Here is a 21,128-nt window from a genome sequence, read left to right on the forward strand (position 1 = left end):
CACTATAACAAGTTGGATAGTTCCTCTCCTTTTTAGCCCAGAGTCCATAATTTCCAAAAAGCCGAAAGTTTCATGTGCGCACATGAAAGTTTCATGTGAAAAGGTTTTGTATGCGCAAACGAAACTTTCATGTGCTCACGTGAAACTTTCATGTGCGCACGTGAAACTTTCATATGTGCACATGAAAGTTTCAGGTGAGCACATGAAAGTTTCACGTGAGCACATGAAACTAAACTTTAGATTTTTTTTTCTCATGTCCCCTTAGGGCTCCGTAAAAATCCTATCCATTACTTGAGTAAAAAAAAAAAAAAGTTAAGACTAACGAAAACAGAAAGGGAGAGAAAAAAAACCACTAGCCTAGTGATAATGATCAGCATGTAGGCTAGCCTACAACAGGACATGAATCAAGCTTTGGCCTTTGTTTTTGGTAACCTGACTTGGCTTGGAGCAAGACATTGCACCAGCAGCACAACGGTCCACTAGGCCTAGCGATGCTCAACTAAATAAACAAAAGATAGACTACCTTATGAATTGTGCAGGCGGACTCGGCTAAACCATTTAGCTCTTTAGCAAGGGAGAGTGAGAGTGACCTTAGACAGTTTTCACTATGTTGTATACAAAATCCAGTCAGTCAAACTTTAAATTTCGTCTGACATTCATTTTGACATTTAATTTGGAAGTTAAAATATTCAGGTAAAATAAATATATGGTGGAAATAAGTATTGAACACTTAAATGTTTTTTTCAGTAATTAGCCTAAACTTCCAGTGAGTCTATTCGAAATTTTCACCACACATTATATTAACACACATATAAAAAATCCAAACATAAGAGTTATGTGTAATAAAGTGGAATGGCACAGGAAAAAAATATTGAACGTGCCTACTGAAATTTCTTCAATACTTTGTGGAAAAGCCTTTGTTTGTAATGACAGCTTCAAGACATTTCCTGTATGACAAACCTTATTAGTCGCAGTATCAGGTGTGATTTTGGCCCATTGTTCTAAACAGATTCCAGGGGTCCCTCTTGTGAATCCTGAACTTTAGTTACTTCCAGAACTGTTTAATTGAATTTAATTGAATTGGCTGCCTTCAAGTCTTTCTGGAGCTTTCTCTGAGTGGTCCTTGGCTCTTGGATGACTCAGTCAATGTCAATGACTATCCTTCTGACTCCCTGGTCAGAAATATTGCGAGGAGATCCTGTGCATGGCCGGTTGATGATGCAGTGATGTTCCTTCCACTTGCAGATAATGGCTCCCATGCTGCTTACTGGACGATTCTGAAGTTTTTAAATGCATCTGTAACCAGTTTCATTGATATGTTTTGCAACAATAAGGTTGCAAAGGTCTTGGGAGAGCTTTTTGCTTTTATCCAGCATGAAATATTTCTTGTGTGACACCTTGGTAATGAAAAACCTTTTTATAGCCCATCAATATGTAGGCTACTAACCAAACTTATGTTAATTTGCACAGATAGAAAGGATAACTACTCTCTAATGACTTTAATTACAGATTCTAGCTCGTTCCTTCCCTTTCCTTGCCTTAGTGCTTTTTCTTAGCGTGTTCAATACTTTTCCCCTGTGTTATTCCACTTCATTACACATGACTCTACTTATGGAGTTGTTTGGATTTTTTATGTGTGGATTACCTGAGTTATTACTAATGCCTGGTGAAAATGTTTTTTTCAAGGGCCCTCTCCTCCATTGGGGCCCTATACTTCCCACTTTCCCCCCGAGTTCGACGCCCTTTAATCTGCTGAACCTTCTGCTCGTTTCCAAATATAAAAAAACTCTCTGCAACTCAACATTGGCCTGCCTGCCTCAGCTGCCTGTGAGGGGCTTTTCAATTGTGCTGGATTACTGTTCACTGCAAAGTGACCAAGGATGAGTGCAACTAACTTTAAAAATCAACTACTGCTCAAACTTAAAGGAGAACTCCTTTAAGCGATTTTTCACATTTTTGACATTTCTCAACGTCACCGAGTACTGTCGGTATGAACAAAACTGAAACAATCAGTTTTACCTAGCTCGAGTTGCTGCAGCTACAGCGCTACACACTGGGAGCATGAACATGGCTGCCTTAGCTCCCCCCCCCCAAAAAAAAGTAACTAAGTAACTTTTACTTAAAGTACATTTTAAATGAACTACTTTTTACTTTTACTTGAGTGCATTTTCAGATCGGTATTTTAACTTGTACTTGAGTAATATTTCATCAAAGTATTGGTACTTTTTTACTTGAGTACAATATTTTCGTACTTTTTCCTCCACGCGCTTCTTGCATCTGAGAAATAGGCTGAGTGAACCCAGACTGATCTGACGGCGATTTCTTTTTCACCCTGCATCTCAGCCTGGAAACCTGTGCATCTTTTTCTGCTGGTTCCGTTACAATTTTGCTGGGACCAATCACAAGCTGGCTTATCCACCTGGCACGCTATTGGCTAATAACCCCTACTGACTTTTCACGTCGCTCTGCAAACGTCACCCAGTTTGTTGGTCAGATTGGTGAATGACTATCCAATTGCGTACAGAGTCATTTGAACTATGTCCGTTGATCACGCCTCTTACATAGAAAATACATAGCGGACTCCCCAGACCAATGTTCAATCTTAAAAGATTGTGCTTGGTCTGGTGAAAGCCAGACTAGCTGAGAGAAGCCGGCTTCCATTGAAAATGAATGACCTTCTGAATCTTTGGAAGCTCAAGTCGGTGGCGGTGTGTAGTAGGCCTACAGTATGGCAAGTAGGCCTACCTACTGCAAAATCACTTCTGATCAACCGTTGACCTTGACCAGATTACACATTTGCTTATGTGACAACAAACAGTTAACCCTATCTGGTGTGCTTGCTTACAAAGGAAGCATAAACTTAAAGCAAAACTATGGAATGTACCACATGAAACCACAAATTTATTTAATTTTAATGCAGAATCTCTTAAAATAGCGCACAAGCCATAAGGGTCTAATTTAACACACGTTCTCTTTAAATATTTAGCTCCCCTGGTCTGCTGAGCCACGTAGCGCCACGTCTCCGCGCTTGCGCATTACAGAATGCTAAGTTCCGGGGTCGACATAGTAGCCTATGTACTATCTCAGATCAACACTGAGGTACTTGTTTTTTTTTATCACTGAAGGCCCGTAAACACCAGAAAACACGAAATAAGTACATTAACTAAGAGAAACACGTTTAACTCTTGATCAAGAGGACATCAAAGAGGATGAATTTTTTCAGAGGAGTAATAGGCGGGCAGCCAGCGGGGCCACAACATTCTGGTGTTGAGACGGTGAGTTCGCAGTAAGCTAGCTTTTCACAATTTCAGGTAGTCAGCCATTAAGTTTACTAGTAGCCCAGTATTTAAATTAACTGTCAACAGCAAGATAAATTGTTGTAGCTGGATCATATTCTCTTCAGAACCCTGGTTTTGCACTGGGGTGTCAATGCTCCCTGTGAGGTGGGTGGCAGCTGTAATCATCAGAGTGACAGTGAGGTGTTGAGGGGCAGGGTTGAATTTATTCTGTGCTAGCTTGAAAACCAGAGCTAACCGGCATCGTGCAAAGCCAAACTGGACAGAAGTCCTAGCTGTTACAAATAAGTCCCTGATCGCTTGCAAACATTCAGATAACATTATTTACCAGCGTCATGAGTTGTTCACCATCGTACGTAAATAACGGTTAACTTTTGCCTGCCTTGTTTTACATGTCTGATAGCCAAACAGCGATATCTTGCTAGCGCAGTGTGTTAGCGAACTGATGAGCTGTCAAATGGATATGGCTAATCGTGAATTTATTGTTTGACATATTCAAGCATTTTTCTGTCATCTCGAAGTCGGGGTTTCTGGTATAAAGGCAGTCAAACAAATGCTTCTTGTTGTAAAGTTAGTTAAACAGCTTTTTTGTAACGAGCCTGTGCATTAGGACAGCTGACAGTATTCACATTCTTGGCATGGCTGAGAGGGATGGAGTGACAGTGACAGATTTGTGTTGGAAATAGTCTAAATTCTGAATCCCAGTATATGTATGCAAGATGCTGCACAAAGACATTTAATTTGTAATCTGTTATTATTCCACAGATCCAGAAGCTTTGTGATCGTGTTGCCTCCTCAACACTATTGGAGGACCGTAGAGATGCTGTCCGGGCCCTTAAATCTCTGTCCAAGGTATGCGGCAAAGATGAATCTCAAGTGTGACATTATCAGAAGCCAGACGAAAACCAAACCCAGTTTCTCTCAGTGGCATGAAGGCCTATCATTAGGGCACATCAGCATCCAGAGGTTGTTATGAATAAGTATCCAGTATTCAAATATGTAGTTTTGGAATAGGGCTAAGCAAGTTAATGGTATAGGGTCCCCAAAAGGGCTTGTTTGGCCTCTTTCATTGCTGTACATCAATGTAATATGTCCTTTGGGGTCCCCCCTTCCAGCTCGAGAACCCAGGCAGGCAATTGCCTGTTTTTGCCTCCCCTGTCGCCACTGAGCTGGTGGTGCTACTGTTTCAATGAGCAGCCTGCCTCCCCAGCCATGAGTAATGTGTTGATCGGACATGAATGTCTAGTTCTGAGGGTAGCCAGGGGAGAGAGTGGAGGTAATCCCACTCAGTGGCTCAGCTGATCTGGATGCTGGGTGCTCCCCAGTGGGCTCGGAGTATTCTGCTGAGCAAAGCTGTCCACAGACCTCTGGCTCCCACCAGCTCCTAACGGTCAGCACATTACATGGTTGGGTGTCAGATAGAGAGCTCCTCCCTATCTAATGTTTTCTAATTTCTCTATATGAATGACATTTCCTCTCCTGCTGTTGTTGGGTAGCCTGGCCCCGCCCACCTAGTGCCTCTGCTAATTTTCTTTTCACTGAAGTACTAGTCTGGCTCCTCTCAATGCGTTTACATTGGTAAAAGGTAGTAGCAACGCCTGCAAAGTGCAAACATAAAAAAATTGCACAAAGAATGTGTACATTTATACAGCAAAGGTAAAAACATAGTTTCCTGACTGCCGATGGGTTTATTATTAGTTAGTTTGTAGCTTAGGCAAAGTTGGAAATAACGCTAGGAATACCTGATCAATGAGATAGATCAATGGTTAGGCTGGACCAATGATTTCAAAGTTTTATTACGATTATTACGTTTCTATTACGCTGCTAGGGTTGTAAACATTTCCCAGTGTGAGTATCCAGACTCTTCACAAAGTGAAACGAAGCATTGAGTTTAGTGAAACCAGGCTAGTTGGTGCATGTATTAACTAAAATGGCTGTTTTTGCTTGTAGAAATACCGCATGGAGGTGGGCTCACAGGCTATGGACCACCTGATTCGTATTCTTCAAACTGACAGGTATAGTACATGTGAATTGTTCTGTCTGTGGAATCCTTGAAGATAATATCTTTTGTCCACATCCTCTAGTTGGTATACAATGTCATACCACTGCTTGGCTGAATTTCCTATTGTGATGCAGTGTTTAGAATGTCAATTATTATTACGTCAAATATTTCTGATAATTGCACACCTATGAAGTTTTTTGGCTGCTTTTTTGGCCGTATATCAATTCACCAAACTCCTTGAGAAGTTAAAATGAACGGTCACATTGCAACAGAGCTACGAATTAGCAATCTGACCGATGTTGTAGCATTTGACTAAGGTGGCTTTTAGCTCAGTTGCACTGCAGTAGGCTAAGTAACAATCCTGAGATATGCCCGCTTGACAATGAGAGAGATGGAACTAATGACTGGCCTTTGGCCATAGCAACTATCCATCTAGAACTAGCAACGGCACTTTGTCCTGCAAGTTGAGAAATGAGTTGATATGTGGCGGATAGAAGTAGTTCTACAAACAAGACAGTTTTAGCGATCAAATGGTAGGAATTATAGCAGCAAATTAACACAACACAACACAACACAACGCAACAGTGGTATAAGCAGGATAATGGACTCCACACCGTCTGGTTATCAGAAAAATAATGCACCTTCGAGATATAATGACCACTTCGCTGCGCATTGTGTCGTCCATTATCCCTTACTTATAAAGCAGACAGATGTCCGCTACGGTGGAATTGTATTTCACTAAGTAGAGTGTTGCCTGTTTCTTCAGGGCGGACTCTGAAATCCTTGGGTATGCTCTGGACACTATATACAACATCATCTGCAGTGACGAGGAAGAAGAGCAAGGTAGTTTTGTGTGGCATTGTTTCATTTTTTTTAACTCACATCTGTGATGGTGAATTTTCTTGCCCTGCATGAATAATTAATTCAGTTAATTTACCAATTTATGGCACCAAATGGCCTACTCATTGTGATTTGATGTTGGTGAATTACCACGTTTTTGTAAACCTAATTTGACTCGCTGTCCTCTCAGCCAGTCTTTCATGATTTTGATGATGTGCTGTTTCAGCAAAGATCATGTTTTGAATCTTCCCCTTTCTTTTCTTCTATGTTTAACCCTGCAGATGAATCAGAAGGTAAATTACTTATGTGCATGACACTTTCTAAACCTGCAGGTGGCCTGTCTCCGCTAATGTTGTCTGGCTCTGGCCTGGGTGCTGCCAATGAATCCGATTCATTGTGCGCCATTTTGTTGAATGAGAGTTTACCTGTTTTTTCGGTCCGACTGTGCATCTAGACTGTTTGATGATGTGCTGATCATATGGAAATGTAGATGCTGTGAATGTAGGAAGGAGAATAGGTGGATGTATGGAGAGATCTTCCTAAATGATTGAGGTGGGATTCACTGTCTACCTCACCCTTTGCAGATGCTGTACCCCCTGTTTCAGGGAAGACTAGGAATATTCCTGGTCAGTATGGTAGTCGGCTGTAGAATCCTCACTATCCTTCCCCAGTGTTGGTCTATTAACTATAATACTGAAATAAGTGTGTTAAAACAGTGGGGTGTTGACTTCTTTTCTTTGTGTCTGTGTGAGGGGAATAGGTGGTGTAAATTCTATTCACTCATCTTTTTCGGTCTTCTTACAAATCTTTCATGCAATACGCTCACTACACTTACTGTGTGATTAACTATCATCCCAATCAGCCAGTCACTAATGTCCTACTTGTATGAGGACCTTTATGAGGATCTGTGTGTGTTGCAGTGTCTTAATCCCCGCTCTAGTCTAGTCCCTGGTTCTAAGCTTTTTGTGTGCTTTTAGAGGTTCTTTACATTCAATCACTCACAAGCATGAATCACAGGACAGCTGTGAACATGCAGCTTTTCTCCTTTTACTACTATGCCACTGCTCTCCACTCATCCTCTCCTAGACCGCCCTTGTTACCCCCCACCCCCCACCCCAGCCCCTTCTTCCCCCAGACCTTAGCTGTTCCCTTTGTTCCCTAGACCTCCTTTGTTCCCTCTCTTCTCTTTTCTCTGAATAATTCTCATCTGAATAAAACACGTGACATAGCATTGCAAGCGAAAAGGTTTCACAGTCCGCCCCCCCCCCCCCCCCCCCCCCCCCCCCTCCCAATCTGGCTCTCAGAGGAGATGCAGAAGCAGGAGGATGATGTAGGAGCACAGTTCACAGAGCGGTTCATCCAGGACCCCGAGAACATCACACTGCTCCTCACACTCCTGGAGGTGAGATGGCACACACACACACACACACACACACACACACACACACACACACACACACACACACAAGCGCCAGCACATTGTCACATCCAAACTTACCAGAATAGAGAGCTACAGCCACGTGTGTGTGTGTGTGTGTGTGTGTGTGTGTGTGTGTGTGTGTGTGTGTGTGTGTGTGTGTGTGTGTGTGTGTGTGTGTGTGTGTGTGTGTGTGTGTGTGTGTGTGTGTGTGTGTGTGTGTGTGTGTGTGTGTGTGTTAGGAATTTGACTTCCACGTGAGATGGCCTGGTGTGAAGCTCCTTACAGCCTTGTTGAAGAACCAGTGTGCTCAGGTTCAGGGGATCATCCTTGTGAGCCCCATGGGTAAGCGTGCAGACACTGCTGTTCTCCGACTGGCTCGGGGTAAATGTTTCTTCCATAGAAGACCCTTTTGTGAGGGAAGTGTTACTCTGGTGTCTGGCATCTGGTCACCTGGGACTTTTTGGGTTCTCTGCAGGAGTGTCCAGACTAATGGACTTGTTAGCCGACTCCAGAGAAGTCATTCGTAATGATGTAAGTAATTCCTGTCATTTTGGAAGTGATTGCAATGTTTGTCATTGGTAGATTTAGACTGTAGATGTTTGTTTACAGGACATTTAGATGGTGTAGACGACATTACCTATATAAATTATGGACTTGATTCTTTTCAGTCTTATGAGTTATGTTTGGTCGTCTAAATGAGCTTTCTGTCTCCCAGGGTCTGCTGTTATTACAGCAACTCACGAAAAGCAATGCAGCCATTCAGAAGATTGTAGCTTTTGAAAATGCTTTTGAGCGACTCCTAGACATCATTACAGAGGAGGGCACCAGTGATGGAGGTATGGAATGCAGATGCATTGTTGAATGCACATTTAAATGGATTCTTTTGTGTGCTAGATTTCTTTTTTTCCATAGTTGATGGCAGGTTCAAGCTCTCACACGATCTCCCGGGTATTCTGTGTACAGGTATTGTTGTGGAGGACTGTCTGTTGCTGCTGTTGAACCTACTCAAGAACAACAGCTCCAACCAGAACTTTTTCAAGGAAGGCTCCTACGTCCAGCGGATGAAGCCGTGGTTTGAGGTGGGAGACGACAATGCTGGCTGGTCGGCTCAGAAGGTCACCAACCTTCATTACATGCTACAGGTGAGAAAGTAGTTTTTTGTAGACCTAAAAGAGCATGATCGTATTGGTCCACTGTGGTTTGACTGTAGTATAAAAAGGTAGGGAATAGTAATTAGAGACAAGAGTAAAGAGACAATGAGTGTTTACATTCATATTCTGAGTACTGACCTTATTCAAAATAAGAAAATATTGCGAATATGGATTTTACATGAGTTAATGAATCATATTATCATATTCCTGTTTACGTGTCATGCAGCATATTCTGATTAATAACGACTTTATAAGAGTAACGACAAAGTTCTAAAGTTCCTTCTGTGAATGTTTCCATAGTAACCTTATCACTACTTAAGCTATACTGCCACTTATGTTGCCACAACGCTGTCTTATGTGTTTCTTCCTTGCCCAAAAAGTGCAGCCTACCTTCTCATTCCCGACATCTTTTCTGAAGCTCCACATAGCTCCGCTCATAAATAACTTTGAAACTTTGCCGCCAGAAGGTCGCAACAGAAGACAAAACACAAGGCTAGAACATACCTCATATTGCGAATAAGATTGGAATACTCCACATACCTTACTTCAGTTATGCTTATTCTGAATACGATCTTATTCTGGTTAAGGCAGTCAGAATATGCTGTTTACATGGCACTGTCTTATTATGAATATTGTCTTAACCCGGTTAATATCGGAATATTAATGTCCATGTTGTCGTATCAGATATTCAGACTCAGGCCAGAATTTAAGTCCAAATATCTTGTCTACAACGTACCAAAAATACACCATTATAAGTGCTGAAGTCAAAAACTTATCCCAAAAAGAAGGCGCAAAAGTCTAGCAGAGTTCCGTGAAAAATCCTTTTAATGACTACATAGCGCAAAGCCTGAGTGGATCGTACGATCGCACTCCCGAACAATTGTTGAACACCAACATTTATACCCCTCTTTAGATGCTGACACAACATTTGCCAACTTCGAACCCACAGGTGGCGTTATGAAAGGATCGTTGTTTGGTTTTATCTTTGCAAGTCAGCACTATTGCTGCCAAGGGTACAAACTTTTCACCGTAACACAAGTTCAGGGGTTTACACAAAGTTCAGGGGTTTATACAGTGAACACAGGTCACACATCGTTCATGGGTTACACTCAATTTCTCTCTTACTAGCTATTTTGAGTAGAGCCCTCTGCAGCTGCAAGGCCAAGCATGCTTTTTTTCCAAACAGGCTTCGCCCATCCACAGTGAGATACAAAGCGACAAAGAGAGACATAGGTATACAGAGCGCACATAGGGTGAATTCTGGTAGAATAGCTTCAGTATTTTAAAAGTATTAGTTAAACTTGTTATTTAAAATGTTATAAAAGTATGTTAGTTAGGAATAACTTCAGTGTATTACTTGATTATGTTTGAGGTTATATAAATACATGCTTTACCGTTTCAAACTTGTCCTCTCATCATGGTGTCTACAAACCATAGTGATAATTTTATACCACAATGTAAACTTACTCAGTGTCAACTATTTGAAAAAGATTTAGTTTTTTGTCAGAGCTTTGGAAAGTTATTGTCCTGTTTGCATGTCTTCCCGTCCCTCTGTCTCCCCCTGTCTTGGTAGCTGGTGCGGGTGCTGGTGTCCCCAGTGAACTCTCCTGGGGCCACGGCCAGCTGTCAGAAGGCCATGTTCCAGTGCGGCCTCCTGCAACAGCTCTGCACCATCCTCATGGCCACCGGTGTCCCCGCAGACATCCTCACAGAGGTCAGACTCACTGCAGCGCCTCGCACACCCCCATTACCCAATCAGCATTAGCCGCCTCAACTATGGTCATTTATTGGAAAAGATGATTCCCTTGACATGGTTTTACTGTCTACCCTTCAGACTATAAACACAGTGTCAGAGGTTATTCGAGGTTCCCAGGTTAACCAGGACTATTTTGCATCAGTCAACGCTCCATCCAACCCCCCCAGGTCAGTTTCCTACCGACTCCTGCTCAACTCCAAAGGCTCCCTGAAACACATCCGCCTTATTTCATGCAAAGTCTTCAACAGTGTTTGCGCTCGTTCCGCAGGCCGGCCATCGTGGTGCTGCTGATGTCCATGGTGAACGAGAGGCAGCCGTTCGTGCTGCGCTGTGCTGTGCTCTACTGCTTCCAGTGCTTCCTCTATAAAAACCAGAAGGGCCAGGGGGAGATCGTGGCCACACTGCTGCCTTCCACCATAGATGGTAAGCATCTGCACCTGCCCTTCACTTGTGTTGGACAAAATGGAACATAACATTGATGAAGTCTGAAATATTTTGGATATTTTCCCTTAGGCTGCAATTTTTGTTAGGCATTACCATACTCTCCCCTGTTTTATCTTCCTTGGTCTTTTTCTTTTCTACCATATCTTTTCATATCTCTCTGTTCCTGAATGTCTTTTCTATGAATGCCTCATCATGTGTGCACTCTCTCTCTCTCTCTCTCCCTGCCCCCCTCCCCAGCTAACTCCATCTCGGCAGGTCAGCTGCTGTGTGGAGGCCTGTTCTCGGCAGACTCTCTGTCCAACTGGTGTGCGGCGGTGGCTCTGGCCCACGCGCTCCAGGACAACCCGACCCAGAAGGAGCAGCTGCTGCGGGTGCAGCTGGCCACCAGCCTGGGCAAGCCCCCCGTCTCCCTCCTGCAGCAGTGCACCAACATCCTCTCCCAGGTAGCCCCCACTCCGCCCCGGCCTGCCCAGCTTGGGCTTGGGTCAGGTCAGGAGGCAGGCATTGTAGCCAGGTCAGGGGTAGGGCTCAGTAAGAACTGTAGAGCTATGAACATGGTGTTTTGTCCCTGGCATCTTTACAGGAAGTTGCATTGTTACCTGTAATCAGGTATTGTACCTTGGTAGGACTTATGACAGTTAATTGTGTTGATTTATACATTAGAAAGTGCAGAATTATGAAGTGCAGTTTATTGACAGTAAAAACAAGGACGTAGTCGAACACTGGTGCCTGCAGTATAAATGTTCATGAACTATTTGTTTTAATGTGCAGATTGATGTTCGCCCCTGGCTTGAGAGTGCCTGGTTGTGTTTGTCAGTGAATGTCAATAGTGTTGCATTGTGGTTTTGCAGGGGGATAAAATCGACCGGCGGGTGAGTATGTGTGTGAGCAGCACATCGTGATGGTTTGGCTTGGCCTCTAGCAGGGTGCCTCTCTCCTCTCTGTTTTGGGGGTTCTGGCTTCCTGTTGTGTTCCCTTTGGTTCCTCTTGTTTGTCTGTTTTCACCCGATTTGTTGTTCCTTACTGACCCAACACCCCAATCTCCCTGTTAGCCCTGGCTTTGAACTTTGACCCTTTGCAGTGGTACTTTGTTTTTTTTTGTTTGTTTGTTTGTTCTGGGGAGGGGTGGGGTTGCTCTCTGGAGGATCTAGATGATGCCAGTGTGTCCATCCCTTTGCGCTTCTCTGCTTAGAGCGGTCTCACAATGTCACTGGCATTCACACCCAGGCGCCTAGGTGGCAATGTGATCAGAGCACAGGAAAAACAATCACCTGTAACATGTTCATCTTCCTACTCAAGGACCTCCACAGCTAACTGTTGTGATTCCTCTTGTTTCTCACCCCCTTCCCCCTCTCAATGCATTTCTGTTTTTGCATTACGTCACCCCTGGAGACCAAATCTGAAAAGGTGAAGACTTCAATTGCTCTAATACTCCTACTGTGTCTCTGACTGATCAATCATGTCCGTGCAGCACCATGTCTCCATTTTGGAATGATGCCCCTTTCTTTCTGTCTTTATTTGAGCACCTGCATCTGCAGCAGCAGTAAGGACTGCATTGCACAGCACAGCACAGCACATGCCTGCCACAGGATTCCCCCCAAAAGGCCCTGAGCTTGACTCATCTCCCCTTTCATTTCCCTACAAAACAAACCTGCCTACTTGAAGGCAAACCTTGTTGAAGTTGGGCGTGCCCCTTACAATGTTTAACTGGAGGCCTTAATACCAAAAAAGAACTGTGGCTGTGTTTGTGAAATCACCACAGAAACACCAAACGCGTACAGATCACTTTGCTGTGCATTTTTTGCAGTCATTGACTTTTGTCAAGCAAACAAATGCCTTCAATTACTTTAATATATTTTAGTAGCAATTATTCTTTTGATTTTGTTTTGTTTTTTAGTTTTACACGTGTAGCTCTTGTTTTCCCCCACTGTGAAGGGGTCTACTCTCTTATTTCTTTCATGAAGCAAGGATGTCAAAGTGCCTTTTTGAATTTCATTTTAATTTCAAATAAATATGTAGTGATCCGTTTTGAAGTGCTTTTGGTAACGCTTTCATTATTTCTCTTTGAAGTCTACTTTGAAGGGCATGCAGCAATAGCTTTGCCCATACATGCCAATCAGGTGTAGAGATTATTCCATCATATAATTATAATTTATAAATCCTGTAAAAATTATAAACATTCAGATTAAATGATCTGGAAGAACACAACGATCTGTTTGCCTTCATATTATTTGAAGTGGCATCTTAAATCAACCCCTAGCCTAAGCGTTGTCAGAAGAGCCATTTGCTTCAGTGATGGCTCATTCTAGACCTTGAGGTCAGCTGAGCTCTGTCCATGCTGAAGCAGATTGCCGTCCAGGCTATAGAGAAGTGCATGCTTCTTCTAACTGTGTGTACAATTGATTTCTCTTGTGACCCAGCTGTTGTTTTTAAGTAACCTTATTAATCACTAATAGGTTGTGTTTTTTTGTGTTCTCTTTTGTTTGTTTTCTTATCTGATGCTGCGTCCTTTAAGATAATAGTGGTGTGATGCTATTATATTTCAGTTCATTTGTTTTCCCACGCTTTTAAAATGCCATTTTTTTTATTTTCTGTCCATGTCGAGTCCACCCAGGAGCGTTGTGACTTGGCTTAGAAATTTTCAGAAGGTTCCAGAATATGTACACGGATGTTCTGTTTTGAAAGTTTCTCTGAGTTCTTAATCTTCCGGTCCTGTCTGTTCAGCTAACATATTTTGTAGTTCGATTAAATCAAACGAGACCCATCAGTCAGCTGACTGTGAGACACACTCATTAGGTTATTTTATTAGTGTTGTGATCTGTGTTGGGGATTAGTTCCAGGCTGGAGACAATGACTCATGGGTCGAGATGTTTCATTTAATCTAAACTCACTCACTGTTCCAGATAGATGAATGTTCTATCAGGACAAGGTGACCTCTGATGTAGGACTGAATGTTATGCGTTCTAGAACAGTGGCCAGCTTGTCCTGTGAGGAACCACTCAATGAAGAGGTGGGCAGACTAGCCTAGGGTGCATCTGCTGTTATCACATACACACACACACTAGAGATCTATATAAATATTAGTGGGGCATTTAGAGCTCAGGTAGTAATCAAGGTAAGAACTGCATGCACCGTGTCTCTCCTGGTCTGGCTTGCCTACCTCTCATTTTGAATGTGCCCTCATTTGTTCTTATTCTTAGGGCGTCCATGTATTCCTTCTCACGACTGTGTGTGTGTGTGTGTGTGTTGTCTCCACAGGGCAGTAAGGTGCAGACCCGCGTTGGCCTCCTGATGCTGCTCTGCACCTGGATCAGTAACTGTCCCATTGCCGTCTACCACTTCCTGCACAACCAGGAGAACGTGCCCTTTGTATCCTAAACAGCAGGCTTAGCAGGCAGGAGGAGAGTGGGGAGGAAGCAGCAGGCAGTGTGGTAGCAGGAAATTGAAATGGCGGAGGGAGGGAGTCGGTAGGGAAAGGGGTCGAGGCAGTGGGAGTCGAAACTGTTGTGTCCTTGACCTTGTGCCGTGTCAGCTGACGGCGCAGATCTCGGAGAACCTGGGAGAGGACGAGCGGCTGGTGCAGGGCCTGTGTGCCCTCCTGCTGGGCATCTGCATCTACTACAACGACAACACACTGGAGAACTCTACCAAGTACGCCTCCCCCCCCCCCCCCCACCACCACTGGGCTCACTGACCACCAGCCCTCACAGGCCACAGTTAAACCATCATCCGTCATTATGTCTGTATTCCTGAGTTTCTTTTTCTCGCTCTCTTTCTCTCTCTCTCTCTCTCTCTCTCTGTCTCTCTCTCTCTCTCTCTCTCTCCCAATGGAACCTCTCTCAGAGATAAGCTAAAGCAGCTGATTGAGAAGCGCATTGGGAAGGAGAACTTTGTGGAGAAGCTGGGCTTCATCACTAAGCACGAGCTCTACTCCCGCGCCGGCCAGAAGCCGCAGCCGGTCTTCTCCACGCCCGAGCACATGCTCTTCGACCACGAGTTCACCAAACTGGTCAAGGAACTGGAGGGTCAGTGGCTTGCCTTTAGACAGCACCAACTCCCTCCATGTTATGTCATGGGGATGGTGCACTGCAGTAAATGACACCGTGTGGCATTGAATTTTGTGATTCAAAAAGGGTGTGTCTGTGTCTCTGTGTCTGTGTGTGTCTGTGTGTGTGTGTGTGTGTGTGTGTGTGTGTGTGTGTGTTTTTTTAATGTGAAGGTGTGATAACTAAAGCTGTCCATAAGTCCAGTGAGGATGAGAAGAAAGAGGAGGAGGTAAAAAAGACGCTGGAGCAGCATGACAGCATAGTGACTCAGTATAAGGAGCTGATCCGAGAACAGGTAAGATAGTAGATTTGTGGTCTCCGTGATTGCTTGGCTACTCATAGATGCCTTGTGGATGTGTATCAAACAAGGCTTTGTGTGTGTGTGTACAGGACGCTCAGATCAACGAGCTGAAGGCGCAGGTAGCCTCCATGACGGGCCAGAGCGAGCAGATGCAGAGCACCCTCACACAGCAGCTGGCCCAGATCCAGCAGCACAAAGACCAGTACAACATCCTCAAGCTCAAACTAGGTAGCAAACACAATCACATACACACATTCACTGACACACTCACTCACTCACTCACTCACTCACTCACTCACTCAGAGTTAGTAAGCTCTCAGGTATGCATGGGTAAATTAAGCACTCGTACACAAGCAAAGCAACTAGCCTACACAAACACACGCATACACAGACACATGCTCACACACACGCACACTGCAACTGTAAACATTAATGTACAGATGTGCAGTAGTAGTATTCAGTGTTTTAATACTTTGTATCATTAATTTTATTTCTGTGCTCCCTGGTGTGTGTGTGTGCGCGCAGGTAAGACAGGTGATCAGTCGGCCTCACAGGGGGAGGGCGCTCATGTCAACGGCCTGCAGTCAGAGGAGCTGAGTCAACTCCGGGAGGAGCTGGAGGAGCTGCGCAGACAACACGCACAGCTGCAAACACAGCTCGCAGACAAGGGCACACTCATAGACAGCCTGGTGAGAGTGTGTGTGCGCGTGCGCACGCACTGTCTTGAATATGTGGAACTTTTATAAATAGCATAACTATTAAAACCCACCTGTGCCAGTCATTTCCTAGTATAGACACTAGGTGGCAGTGCAACTCCAGCTGCTGGCTTGTTGCACTGTTGGATTGTGCTGCAGTCAGTTGTAGCCGCGTTTGTCTGTCTGTCTCCTCCACAGAAATCTGAGGCAGCTTCTCCAGCTGAGGCGGCAGCAGGAGCCTCAGACAACTCTGAACTGCTGAAGGTAAAACTCATCTCCTCTCACACTGCTTCAGTAGGCTTTATTTCTAAGTTCAATAGTGTTGACAGCTGTGTGAGTGCTTATGTTGTGTGTGAGTGCTTATGTTGTGTGTGAGTGCTTTTGTTGTGTGTGAGTGCTTTTGTTGTGTGTGAGTGCTTATGTTGTCAGTGAGTGCTTATGTTGTCAGTGAGTGTTTAATTTGTTTGTGAAAGTTTATTTTGTCTGTGAGTGCTTATGTTGTCTGTGAGTGCTTATGGTGTCTGTGAGTGCTTATGTTGTCTGTGAGTGTTTATGTTTTGTTGTGCTGTGGTTTTGTTTGTGGCAGGAGCTGGAGGTATTGCGGGCCCAAGTACAGAGCCAGTCTGCTGACATCACACAGCTCCAGACAGAGAGACAGGAACTGCTGAGGAGATCCGAGACTGCGGTGAGTTAAACGCGCACACACACACACACACACACACACAGGTACACACAGGTACACACACACACACACACACACACACACACACACACACTCGCATAACACCTCAGATATAATACCTGTAGTTGATATTCCATTCATGGTGGCAGTACATGTACATGTACAAGAAATTGGGCTATAGGAAAATCTGCACTGAAGCATGTTGTACCACCATCACCCTAGTGGATGATCTGATGCTGTCACTGTAGTGACCTTCGCTGCTTCTATCTCTCACAGGAGTCCGGGTCAGCTAGTGTGGACGGTGGAGTTGACACGGCCAAAGTAGCAGAACTGGAGAAGCGATTGGCAGCTCAGAGTGCAGAGGCACAGAAACTGCAGGTGCGTCTTGCCTAGAGGTCCTTGTGACATCGGCGCCAGCTGTCCATGTTTCCTCGGCCATCCTGTCACAGAACCTCATAACCCCTCTGTCTCATTTTGTCTGTCTGTTTCTGTTGGTCACTGGTCATTGTAAAACGGCCAACCCTGATTCCTTTTCTGTTGGCTGTGATGGCTTCCTGACTGTTGTTATGGTTCCGTGCTCGCAGGAGGAGAAGAAGAGTCTGAGTGCGAGCCGGGCCGGCCTGGAGTCTGACCTGGCCTCGGCGACCAGCACTGTGGCCATCCTGCAGGCGGAGAAGAGTAAGCTGCAGCAGGAGGTGCAGGAGTCCAAGAAGGAGCAGGACGACCTGCTCATGCTGCTCGCCGACCAGGACCAGAAGATCCACTCACTCAAGCAGAAGCTCAAAGACCTGGGCGAGCCGGTGAGAGCATCACGGGCAGTGCAGCTGCATCACAGGGCTACGCTCTGCGAGTCAGACGAGCAGTGGGCAGTTAAAATGACCAGTTAATGCCAGTCAGGTTATCAGGTAGCAGGAAAACCTGCCCAGAGGTCTCAGTACAGTAACCAGGCATAGCTACTGTATCAGAAAGGAGTAGAAGAGCAAGCATAAATACACTGCCTGGCCAAAAAAAAAAGGTCACCAAAAATAGGTAAGAGGCTCCCTCTGGGGGCAGTGCTAGGTTCAGCAACGTCAGCTGACTACCTGAAATATATTCTGAATGACCAGGTTATTCCATCAATGGATTTTTTCTTCACTGATGGCATGGGCATATTCCAAGATGACAATGCCTAGGATTCATCGGGCTCAGGCCATCCTTAAGAATATTTTTGTTTGCCGTAACCCCTCCGACCCTGTTTTAGGACCAACCCAAATATGCTTTAGTCTGACCAAGTTCGCCTAGTTTCATTCACTATTAATGGTTTGAGCTTGTTTGTTATGATGGCTGCGGCTGCAGTAAAGAAAATGTTTGCGGTCATCGCCCAAAGTCATACGGGTTCGGGCACATAGTAATACATCTAAAAAATGCATTAAAACATCTCGACACCGCTTTAACTTAGCACAAAGTTCTGGAAGAACTGTGCCCAGATCTTTTCCCATCCACAAGTCCAACGGTGACCGTGTCGACTGACCTCAAGGAGACCACTAAAGTTTTGGTGGAGGAAACTCAAACCATTGAGGATGTGCTACAGTTCGACCCTCGAATCAAAATGTTTTTTTAAAAATTGAAATTGAAGTGAGCCACCCAACAATATAAGGAATGCATTTTCCATCATTTTTTTACTTTGAATCTTAAGAAAATATTTATATAGACCTACCTGCTGACCCTTTTTTTTTTTTTTTTTGTTTGTTACTGCAAGCAAAAATATTTTGAAGGATGGCCTCAAATTGTGAAAGAATGGTTCAGAGAGCATGAGACATCATTTTCACCACAGAGTCCAGACCTTAACCCCATTGAGAATCTTTGGGATGTGCTGCGCAGCGGTCCGAATCTCCCGTCATCAATACAAGATCTTGTATTGCAACGTTGGACGGAAATAAATGTTGTGAAATTGCAGAAGCTTTTGGAAACGATGCCACAGTGAATGCGTGCAGTAATCAAAGCTAAAGGCGGTCCAACGGAACATTAGAGTGTGTGACCTTTTCTTTGGCAAGGCAGTGTACGTTGATAGTGTCAAGAGAACTGGACTTGCTCTGGTCAATATTCAAGGTATATAATGCCTGAGAGTGAACATCTCAAACTTGATCAGTGCATTGGAATGTAGTCATGTCACAGGAAACCATTTTCTTTATTGTTGATGATTGTATCTATTACAAAAGCATTTCAGGGAATATTGTAAAATAATTGAAAAGTGTATGGCATCTATACGTCATATGGAAAAAAGAAGTTCATGTAGGCCTGCAAGCAGTAGCATGTTGCGAGACTCACTGATGATCGTCTCTTCACAGATTGACGATGAGGATGACCTAGACTCCAAGGACCAATCTGAAGAGGACGATGATGATGATGAAGAAGAAGATGAGGAGGAAGATGATGAGTAGACAGACCCTTAGATACCACCTGTTGTAAAGAAACTGTGTAAGGCGTTTTGGCACCACCGCCCCCCCACTTTCTACTCAATAGAAGAGAGGGGTCAGGACCTTAGGACTGACCTGCAGTGGCTTCACCCATCACCATGTTCCCCTCTCTTAAGATCTCCTCCAGGGTTGGATCCGTTCTTTTCCCAGCGGAACTGAAAAAAGAAAAAAAAACAGCATTCTACATGGGATGGTGGAATACTTTTAGAGTGCGAACACAGCCTTGAGGAAATGGAATTGGAAAGTTAAGTAGAGAGAAATGGTAACCAGCTACCTACTTGTGAGACTGAGTGTGCCTGGGTGATTTATTACATGTCATTCATTACAAGCAACCTTTAATAAATGGAATAAATATGCCAAGTTAATATGCCCGACTGTCTGTTTTGGGCCAAAACCTACGACAGTTTTATATACAGTAGTACATAAAGTCTGCCTGCGTGAGAATGGGTGAGAACCTAATTTTAGTGATTTCAATTATTTTTTTCTTGAGGTAATTACAAATTCTCTGGCAAGTTGAATGTTATGCCATGCATCTTCAGTTGAAATAGTAAGACCATGTTCTTGTCAGAAATGGTCGTGTTGCCTCTTCCTTCATAGTCATAATGCTGTAAATGTGAAGGACTATTCAAAGCATGATACTACTACGTTGTGTGAGTTCATACTGTGTTCTTTCTCTGCCTTGACATGCAGTAGTTCCCTCAGAATTACATATTTGGAGGATCTCTGAGAAATCCCCCTTTTCAACATGTCGTCCCTTGAAATGTTTGTATGGTTGAATGAGGTAGAATGAATAATACTGTCTCAGTCATTCTGCATTTTTAACATCTGGTCCTTTAAAATATTAAATGATTACAACACTTCACTCAACTATACTGGAAGATGCCACATTTATGTATCGTTAGATGTATTTATCTGTAGAAAATACTTTATATGTTGTATAAAAACTCTAAGCAATGTACTTTTAGCATTATGTTTGTAGGATTAAGTATGTTAGATCTAAAATATCTGGAAAACTAAATTAATTGCCGCTTTGTGTTGATGTATATTCTAATTCTTGCTGAAGTATACAACTAAATTGAAGTTTATTTATTGGGATTACAAAAATATACTTGCAGCAACTTAATGATTCCAATTCTGTTTCCCCAAGGCCTTTGATGGTAGAATACAAATTCAAGTTCCTTTGTTGAATTGTAGTCTTTGTGATTGGACCCAAACCCTGTGCACTCCAAAGCCTTTGTGAACTGTCACCTTGCAGCCCCACTGCAGAGGTTGGGAACCAGCACTGTTGCCTGCTCTTTCTAATAAGAACTATGATGAAGTAATGATCTGGTTTCAAGGTAGTGCATCCCATACTGATTCCACTCTGTGTAAAGAGTGTGCTTGTGTGTGTGTGTGTGTATCTGTGTGTCTGGATGTCTGTCTGTCGTCCACTGTGTTTATGTGAGTCTGTTGTCAGCATTATGTGTGTGTGTTATGTGTATGTCTGTGAGCTTGATTGCATGGCCCATGCAGTGGTAAGTCATCTCAGTGGCATCGTTCTCCATGTGTCGCTCTCTCAGACGATATGGAGTAGTGAGGAGGTGGGGTACTGATGAGGAGGTGGGGTACTGATGAGGAGGTGGGGTACTGATGAGGAGGTGGAGTAGCTTACTGAGGAGGTGATGTGGTCTTTTAGGCATTCCTTAGTTCTGGGCAAGATGAGATGAGATTCAAACCCACAAAAGACTTCTCCTCACTTCTGCTCTCCTGCTGGATCTGGGTTTTCCAGAACCATCTACTTCATGCTTATTTACTACATCACAGAATTCCTTACGGGTGCCCACCGCTCAGCACCTATTTTATTGGTTACGTTTGGTTAGAGGACTCCGGCTACAGCCCTTTGATATGCTGTGATCGTCTCAGATCCCGCTAATGCAAGACAAATATTTTTGCAACATTTGTCTGGTCCAGGCGATAGGCTTCTGTACGAGAATGAATTATTGTTCATATTATACCCACTAAAATAAATGCATACATTTGTAGGAGACTGAATGTTTTGG

General features: G+C 43.9%; 1 protein-coding gene across 4 annotated transcripts; it reads left to right on the plus strand.

Moving 5' to 3' along the window:
* The first annotated feature begins 3,055 nt into the window (after positions 1–3,055).
* On the plus strand, positions 3,056–20,277 carry uso1 (USO1 vesicle transport factor). Of its 4 annotated transcripts, XM_076294750.1 has the most exons (28): positions 3,056–3,275; positions 4,062–4,148; positions 5,247–5,311; positions 6,065–6,141; positions 6,420–6,431; positions 6,723–6,764; positions 7,443–7,540; positions 7,798–7,900; positions 8,034–8,089; positions 8,274–8,394; positions 8,522–8,700; positions 10,283–10,423; positions 10,544–10,632; positions 10,734–10,888; positions 11,147–11,352; positions 11,761–11,781; positions 12,302–12,316; positions 14,168–14,278; positions 14,442–14,560; positions 14,753–14,934; positions 15,129–15,250; positions 15,346–15,484; positions 15,782–15,945; positions 16,150–16,215; positions 16,538–16,636; positions 16,910–17,011; positions 17,218–17,433; positions 18,961–20,277. In XM_076294750.1, the coding sequence occupies exons 1-28, from the start codon at positions 3,210–3,212 to the stop codon at positions 19,051–19,053; spliced, it is 2,946 nt and encodes a 981-aa protein (XP_076150865.1). In that variant the 5' UTR covers positions 3,056–3,209; the 3' UTR covers positions 19,054–20,277. The 4 variants fall into 4 exon arrangements, with proteins under 4 accessions (XP_076150865.1, XP_076150867.1, XP_076150866.1 ...); XM_076294752.1 differs by lacking the exon at positions 12,302–12,316; XM_076294751.1 differs by lacking the exon at positions 6,420–6,431.
* The last annotated feature ends 851 nt before the right edge of the window (positions 20,278–21,128 follow it).

The sequence above is a fragment of the Alosa pseudoharengus genome, unplaced genomic scaffold (genome assembly GCF_046254945.1).
Source record: "Alosa pseudoharengus isolate Yale_2024_CS ecotype anadromous, Long Island Sound unplaced genomic scaffold, YU_APseudo_1.1 YU_APseudo_1.1_scf_2, whole genome shotgun sequence".
Classification (NCBI taxonomy): Eukaryota; Metazoa; Chordata; class Actinopteri; order Clupeiformes; family Clupeidae; genus Alosa; species Alosa pseudoharengus.